We start from the raw sequence: 8,789 nt of genomic DNA, 5'->3' as shown, positions 1-8,789 counted from the left end.
TTTAGATTCCTTTAGCATTCTATGCACCACAGGATCTTTGCAAATTCCATTTTCTCCATTCAGAACATTCCTCACCACTCCCTCTCCTTTACCTAGAGAGCCCTGCTCACCTTTCAGTTCTTAACCTGTCTGTTTCTTGGGAAAGCCTTTCTAGATGTTCTTAGTCTTTCACACAATGTTTTGTTTTTCCTCTTTCTTTCAGAGCACTTATCTCTTTTTGTTATTATATTATTCATGAATAATTATTTGAAAACTATTAAGAAATATCTCTGTCCTTCCATAGACAGTATGCTGGTACATTTTTCTTTTTTTTTTTATAAGATTTTTATTGGGGAAGGGGAACAGGACTTTATTGGGGAACAGTGTGCACTTCCAGGTCTTTTCCCAAGTCAAGTTGTTGTCCTTTCAATCGTAGTTGTGGAGGGCGCAGCTCAGCTCCAGGTCCAGTTGCCATTGTTAGTTGCAGGGGAGAGCAGCCCACCATCCCTTGTGGGAGTCAAGGAATTGAACTGGCAACCTTGTGGTTGAGAGCCAACTGGCCTGTGTGGGAATTGGACCTGCAGCCTTTGGAGTTAGGAGCATAGAGCATAGAGCTCCAACTGCCTGAGCCACTGGGCTGGCCTGGTACTTTTGTTTATTGGTATAATGCCTGGATCATGGAAGGTATTTAATACACACATCTGAAAGAATAAATTAATGTATATTATTTATCAGTCTTTGTCTTTATTTCAGATTATTTCTTTGGGCTATATTCCCAGTGATGAAATGAATGGATCAAAAGGTGCTCAACTAGTTTTAAATAGCTTTCAGTACATAGGCAATTAGATGTATTAATACATGATGAAACATTCTCCCCAAAAGAGTTCATTAATCATTCAAAAATAATCTGGGAAAAGTTTTAAGTGGTAATTTTAATGACTTTTTTATTTGGCCCTCTCTTGTTTCAGCACTTTTATATGTGACTTAAATCTCTAAAGAGGGGGAGTTCATCAAATCTGCATATGATATACATTACAGAAGGATACCAAGAACCTAATTAGTAGATGCAGGATCCAAAAAAGATCTTTGCAGGTTTATAACAATGTCTTCAGTATTAGAAGATGAAATCCAACAGGGCAAATACAGAATCCCACACTTTAATTTTAAAAATTCTGTTGTTTGGGTACTGAAAGAGAGAGTGTGGTTTGGTGAGATCCGTGGCTGTCTCCCTTGGCTCAGCTCCACAGTTCCTTTTACTGCCCCGCTGTGTCCCCTGCCTTTCTTGACCCACAGCCTTCTTTGTTTTTCTTTGGTAGCTGCCTCTATCTGCTGCATTCCTTGAGATTCTCACCCAACTCCAGCCTGGCTTCAGTCATGGTATCCTTAGTTGCCTTCTGACTAACACTGTTCTGAAGACTAGCACTACAACCATTTATGTTTTTGTAAATGTAACCTATGTGCTTTTAAAAGAATGTGTATTCCCTCTTTGTTAGGTGGAGTGAAATATTGGACACATGCACATACCCTTGGTGAGGCTTATAGTTGAAATTTTTGAATTTTCTATCTCCTTACCTATCTTTTTCTGCTAGCTCTGTCAGTGTCAGAGAGAAGGGTATTAAAAATCTACCACTGTTGGTGGTGGAATTTATTCCTGTAATTCTGTCAAGTGTAGATTTATTTTTAGTCTATGTTAGGTATAGATTCAGGACTATTATAAACTTCTTGGTGATTGTCTTTGATTCTAGTAATATTTTTTGCTTTAAAGTTTGCTTTGCTGATATTAATGTTGTTTGTGATGGTTAATTTTGTGTGTCCACTTGGGGGATGTTTTTGGATAAGATTAACATTTAGATCAGTGAAATCTGAATAAAGCAGGTTGCCCTCCATAAGTGGTGGGCTTCATTCAATCATTTGAAGGCCTGGATAGAACAGAAAGACCGGCAAGATGGATTTCTTCGGCAGACTGCCTTCAGACTTCATCTGCACCATTTGGTCTCCTGCGTGTCCAGCCTGCCAGCCCACACTGGACAGCCTCCATAATCACATGAGTTAATTGTTTGTTATAAATCTGTTTCTATATAGGTATACATCCTATTGGTTGTTTCTCTGGAGAACCCTGACTAATACACAACAATACCAAATTTTTTGGTTAATATTTATTAGGTAGATCCTTTTTCCCATTTCCTCTTGGAAATGGTGGTCTCCTGGAAATGGTGGTCTCTTGGAAATAGCAAGTATCTTTTTTGTTTTACGTTTTCATACAACCTAAGACCTCTGTCTTTTAATCGTTGCATTTACTCTGTTTATACTTTCTGTGACTATGACCATGGATATATTTAGACTTATTTCTGCCATCTTATTTTTGTGTTTTGTTTTTACAATGATTGGTCTTTGTTCTTGGCTTTTTATTTTTCCTGCTCTCTTCCTGCCTTTTGTTGAAGTGATTGTTTTCTTCTTTTAAATGGAGAAGCTTAAGCTTGGGTATTTCCAATCAAACCAATTTCCAGGGAAGAAAAAAAATTCCAGAATTAGAAAAAAGAAAATTGAAACTACAGAAAAATCTGGAATCTTATAAGTGAAAAACTTAATGCTTTTGATAGTAGAATTTATTGTACGAAATGACCTTTCAAAGCTTTCATCTGATATTCTTGGTGATGGCTTCCACAAGACAAGTGAGAAAATCTTCAATTCTTTCAGAATTATTTAAGAAATATTTAAGAATTCTTTAGCTAATAACCTATGAGGAACTACGGCTTTTTTGTTGTCCTCCTGGGCAGCTTCCCTCTTGGTGTGATAAGCTGCCCTATCCAATGTGGTAGCCACTAGGTACATGTGGCTATTTGATTTAATTACATCTAAATACGTATTTAAAACCCATTTTCATTGGCCACATTTCAAGTACCCAGTGGCTCCATTTGGTTAGTGACTATTATTTTGGATTTAATAGTCAGATTAATTAATCCAAAATACAGATTATAGATTACAGAACAGATTACAGAACATTTATACCATTGCAAAAAGTCCTATTCGGCAGTCCTTGATAAACCTATAGTAATACTGCAGCTTTGTACACCTTGAAACAGAGCTATTTGAGAGACTGCATCATACTACAGAATTTATCATTGACAATCTACAGCAGCATTCTGTAACATTCTTCCAGCATCTCCTGCTTCTGTGGCAAACAGTGGCAAGCATGGGGAGCAATGCCCACCAGGGAGGCTATCGGGGGCTCTTGCCCCTACACACACGCTCCAGGAGCCCACAGGACATTAGAAGTGATTTATACAGAGCAACAGCTTAAGGAGTGGTGGTGATCACAGGGAATGATGTGCTAACTTTTGTACAGCAGTGAAGATCTTGACTTTGTGAATGGAATGGGGAGGCCAAGAAAGGCTGGAGCATTTCCACTTGAAGCCAGGTTGCAAAGGATTGGGCATGGCCCAGATTGTTTCATAGCATTTGGCATTCCTTTGAAGCTTTAACCTCTCCACCTTGTTGCCAGACTGGTTAGGTCTCATCTGAACCAACTGGTTAGGAGGTCTACCCTGAGCCTGCTGCACCACTGGCACAAGTTACTGATAGCTGCAGGTTGGAACTAATTTAGGACGGCACTGGCAAGGCACACCCATGCCTGCCACTGTCTGCCCCTGCACAGACTGGGTTGGCTGGTGAGACTTGCTTTCTTCCTCTGGGCTAGCTGACGTTATCAACACACCTATGCCCATTCATTCCTGGAGCAACTTTGCCTCTGAGGAAGGAGAAGCTGGGAATGTGCAAGCTCTTTGCTTCTCTCTCACCCTGGCACTGTCTTGGTACTGGTTATAGCCAAGAAGAGAAAACTCCCGCCTTAACTTTTCTTTGTCAGTGGTGTTAGCCAAGCTCATATTTACCTGCATGGATTAATTCTTTCATGTCTCAGCTGCCTCTCAGCTGTTCAAATTTCTGTTTTGACTTTGCCTTGTGCTCAGCTTCTGTGTAGAGCTGGTAAGTATGATTCTGACCCACCCCCCCAACTGAGTTTCTTATAATTAATTTCTTCCATACTTTGTTGGCATTGTCAAGTTTTTTTTGCAACTTACAAGTCAGAGTTTTTGGATTTCCCACTGGGATCTGTCATCACCTTGACACTTCAGCATTGTACCAAATAAACTAAAATATTCATCATCCATAGCTTCCCCAATGTTTAACTTGGTGTCAGGTGCTGTGATAAGTGCACAAGATAGAGTGGTGTTCTTGCCCTCATGACGTCACCCAGCAGGGGAGACAAATGATTAAGCTATGGTTAAATTACTTGCACGGAAGAAAAATGTGTGTTCTGCTTTTGCTTGACTTTATTATTCTTTAAATTTTACATATGAAAATAGTATATTTCAACAGTTTATGTATGTAAAAAACAAATATACCAAAACTGGGATGGTGGATTTATTTTAATAAAACTTGTGCAAATCCCCAATCTGCTGTACAGGGCAGTGAATTAATGGCAGCTGAAGGAAGCGGCTCCCGTACAACTTTGGAGACCAAGAGGAGGGGGCGTGGGGACACCCAGGAAGTTTCTCCAGGAACTTGGGGGTATGCCCAGGCTTGGCATTGCTTCCCGCACGCACCGCGCTTCCCAGTCTTAAGCGTGGCGGGAGCGCCGAGTCCCGGGCGCACCCAGCGTGGCTCCGCCCCGATTGCCCCCATCCGCAGGCTCAGAACTACTGTTCCCAGAAGGCCGTGCGAGTCCAGCAGGGAAGCGGCGGTGGCGGCAGGAAGGGCTCGCGCGGCGGTGGCGACGGGTGTCCCCCTCGGTGGTCGGTCCGGCAGCCCCCGAGACCCGGACGGAGGACCCGGCCCCGAGCTGTCCCCGCAACCCTGGGCGGTGGCCAGGGCGAGCTGGCGCCTCCGCCCGCAAGACGGGCCGGGGCGGGATGTAGGGCGCTGGGCTCAGAGGCCGCCGGCGCGGCTGGGGGAGAACGGAGGGCGCGCCGAGGATGGAGAGAGCGATGGAGCAGCTCAACCGCCTGACGCGCTCGCTGCGCCGCGCTCGTACCGTGGAGCTGCCCGACGGTGAGCAGGATAGCGGGGCAGGGGACGCCGGCGCCCGGAGGCGAGGGGGACCCGGGGCGGGGCTCGGGCCGTGGCGAGGTCGGGTTGGAAAACTGACTGAAAGCTGAGAAAACGCCCGCATTTACTTTCCTGGGATGGAAGGGGTCGGACTGGGACCCCCCACCACTTTCCGCCTGCCGCTCCGGCCCGGGCAGGTGGGAATTTGCGGGAGGGGCCCGGACAGTGCGGCTGCTGCTGGTGGAAGAAGCAGAACAGACAGAAGTTTCTCCCGACTGTCAATTAGGGGTTTTGGCGAAGGGGCAGAAATACCAGCCGGATGACGGAGACCCGGATTCAGGAAACATTACAGTTGTGGGCCATTTTACAGTCGCTGCTTGCTGGGGATAGAGATGCGCCCAGGATAGTACTATTTACTGTAAACTGCAGAGGGGACGGGGGATTAAGCAGTCTTCTTTTTTTAAAAGGTAGCACACTATTGTATTTTGACAATAAACAGATAAATAAGAGTGTCAGATATCAAACTTGTACTCTTAAAATTGTGTGTACATATTTACACTTTTTAAAAATATGCATGCGTGCCTTCATTATTTATTCGTCAGACCTAAGTGGGGGCTCGGGAGCTTCTACAGAGGAAAAAGGCGCGATCCCTGTAGTTCCGGAATTTTTAGTTCAGTGTGCTAGGTAGGGTTCCTTCAGGACAGGTAAAACACTAGTAATAGAAGAGGTGAAGGAAGAAAGCCGTTTTGTTTGCACCCTCATGAATTCAGACGTTTTAGTGGCAGTGGGAGATGGCAGTCTGTCTCCAAGAGGCTTTTGTTTATGTATGCCCAAATGAGAGAAAGGTTAAGGGGTTAAAGCTGGTAATTTTTTAAAATGAATTTATTAGTCTTATTTTTTTCAGAACTTGCCTTGAATTGCTGCTGGAGAGGGGATTTGTAGGTTAGGGAAGAGAGTCATCAAAGAAATGTGGGATTGGGGACTTTAGGGATAACTTTCCTGAAAAAATTTTCCCTGGTCTCTACTTATGATTCAGAACAGGGATGATTTGTGGTGACTGTTTATCAAAAATAATTTTATATTTGATACTTTGCTAGTTTGAAGTAGTTGACTGAAAGTAACCTAAATACTATATATATATAGTATTTATATAAAATTTATATATATATAAATTTTAGTGATTATGTATCCAGCTTCAACTTTTTCTTTCTGTTTTCACCTTCCACCTTTGAGTCCATTTCTTTATTTTATTTTATTTTTTTTATTGGGGAATATTGGGAAACTGTGTTTTTCCAGGGTGTCAAGTTGTTTTTTCAATTTAGTTATGGGGGGTGGGGCAGCTCAGCTCCAAGTCAAGTGGTTGTTTTCACTCTAGTTGTGGAGGGCGCCAGCTTACTGGCACATCTGGTACTTGAACTGGTGACCTTGGTGTTATGAGCCCTGTGCTCTAACCAACTGAGCCAACTGGCCGCCCAACCAGCAGCTGAGCTCCAATCTCTAGCCATTGTGGGAATCAAACTGGCAACCTTGGTGTTATGAACACCGCACTCTAACCACGGTCACCCACTGGTGGCTCAGCTCCAAGCTCAAGCCATTGTTTTCAATCTAGTTGTGGAGGGTGCAGTTCACTGGCCCATGTGGGAATCGAACCAACAACCTTGTTAAGAGCTCTCACTCTAATCAACTGAGCCATCCAGCCGCCCCGAGTCCATTTCTTGAATACTGCGCTCATCTTCCATGGTCAAATTATTGGTATAGGTTGATGTAGAAGACTGCATATGTAGGTTCATTGATAGCAATTTGTATCGCTTAGTTTAATTTCTAATGGTTTTTACATAAATGTGATTTAGAAGACTGATGATTCTTCCTGGTTTTAAAAGTAGTAATATATTTTCACTGTAGAAAATTTTGAAAAGAAAGTAAAAAAAAATCTGTTTTTCCACCACCCAGTAATAAACAATGTTAATATTTTCATTTCCTTCCATTATTTCTTTGTTTACCAAAATAAGATCATATTGTATATCATATTTTATTTTGCTTTTAGAAAACATCACTTTTTTTGTATCTTTAAATATGCTTTATGACTTTGTAGGTTTTTATAGGATATATATAACAGATATTGAATCTTTAATTTTTGTTTTTATAATAGATTTTATGAGGAGCAGCTTAGTAGTTTTTAAAGTCATACTCTGCCTCTATAAATACTTCTTTAGAATTTAATATGTAAAAGAACAAAAAAGATCTAATTATATTAACTTTTTTAAGGTTTTGAGTATCCACCTCTCAACTTACTCTTTGGAAGTTTCTACCAGTAGTCTGAGAGTCCCTGGAAACTAGAGAAGCTGAAATAAAACTATTTCCCATGTTGCTAGGCAAAAGTGACATCTTGCGTACATTTTTTTTCTTTGATTATAATGAGTTTGCTCATCTTGTTCCTTTATCTTTGTCCCTAAGTTCTGATGAATCTTTTTGAATTCTTTGAGATTGGCTCTTTTTCAAGTGTTGTGTGAGTGTGTGTGTGTGTGTGTGTGTGTGTGTCTGTGTCTATGTGTCTGTGTGTGTGTGTGTCTGTGTATGTATGTATGTATGTATACAACATTCTAATTATAAAAATCCAGATTATTGTTCTTGCATTTTAAAGGCTGATCAGAAGTTAGGAGATCTCTCTAAATTTAGGAAATAATCAGATACTTTCTGTGTTAGAATTCAGTGATTAAGCATCTAATTGGAACGAATTATTAAGGTTGGAAAATTTTAATCATCCTTTAAAATTAACTTCGTTGCATAGAATTAAACTGTGGATACTTGATTTACTGAGTTGAATACTGGGGAGGACATGTTTATATTTCCTTGGGATGATGAAAACCTGAGCATTGCCATTAACTTCCAGGGGCCAGGTTGTTGAGTCATCCTAGGCAGGGCTGACATAGGAATCTTCCTTATGAGAGAGGAAGTGAGGGGAAATTACTTTAGGATGTGGATTCTCAGTGGACTTTAAAAGGTTGGCTTACGAGTATACTGTTCACTTATGTGGAAAAAGTCTTAACCTGCATTACAGTGAATATATTTTGTTTAATAAAATAGAACTTGAGCTTATTTTAGTACATATTTGAATAGTGATTAGGATAATTATATATTTTTTAAAAAATTACTCCCATTTGATGGTTTGAGGAGAAATTGTATAAAATATAATAAATGTGAGCTTCCTGTTTTTTTAAGGTTTTCCTTTTAGTTGTTGAGTTCTGAAACTTCATCAATAAAAATTGGCAATATATCTCATAAAGTGAAAGATTAAACTTTTCTTATCACTCTGAAAACTTTAATTATATACCTAGTTCTCAAGGTGTCTTCATGAGAGTAGAGAAGGAAGCACCTGAAAACAAATTTTATTCTGTTCTTAGTATAGTATTTCCTGGACAGTCTCCTTCTAGCACCACAGTTGTGGTGACATTTGTTTCTTCATATGTTTTGGTGTATGTGAGCTCTATTTTCATAAGGTTAGATGTGACTTAAAAAATAAGATCTACATCTAAATTTTATCTAAGTAAACACCCTGTAAATAAAACCCATGTGAACTTTATGATGCTCACGCATGCTCACTTAAAATTACATACCATCTTGATATGTAAGTTTTAACTCACAAATAAAGGTATTTCCTGTTCATGACTTTATTTATTATGGAGTGACTTAATTGAAATTGTCATGGTTTAGAGGTTCAGATTTTATTGGGACATGTATTATATGAGACATAAAGAATGTCGCCA

At 40.6% G+C, this 8,789-nt stretch overlaps 1 protein-coding gene across 5 annotated transcripts in view; it reads left to right on the top strand.

The window, feature by feature from the left end:
* Positions 1 to 4,686: 4,686 nt before the first annotated feature.
* HACE1 (HECT domain and ankyrin repeat containing E3 ubiquitin protein ligase 1) overlaps positions 4,687 to 8,789 on the top strand; it is a 93,928-nt gene continuing 89,825 nt past the window's right edge. For all 5 annotated transcript variants that reach the window (XR_012496697.1, XM_074333343.1, XM_074333345.1 and 2 more), the window contains exon 1: positions 4,687 to 5,028. Coding sequence is in view for 4 of the 5 variants with exons in the window: in XM_074333343.1 (XP_074189444.1) it covers positions 4,953 to 5,028 (76 nt within the window). In the remaining variant the exon portion in view is untranslated. The remainder of the gene's footprint in view (positions 5,029 to 8,789) is intronic.

This window comes from Rhinolophus sinicus, linkage group LG05, assembly GCF_036562045.2.
Source record: "Rhinolophus sinicus isolate RSC01 linkage group LG05, ASM3656204v1, whole genome shotgun sequence".
NCBI lineage: Eukaryota > Metazoa > Chordata > Mammalia > Chiroptera > Rhinolophidae > Rhinolophus > Rhinolophus sinicus.
The sequence above is the reverse complement of the archived record's forward strand: the minus strand, read 5'-3'. Positions and strand labels throughout refer to the sequence as shown.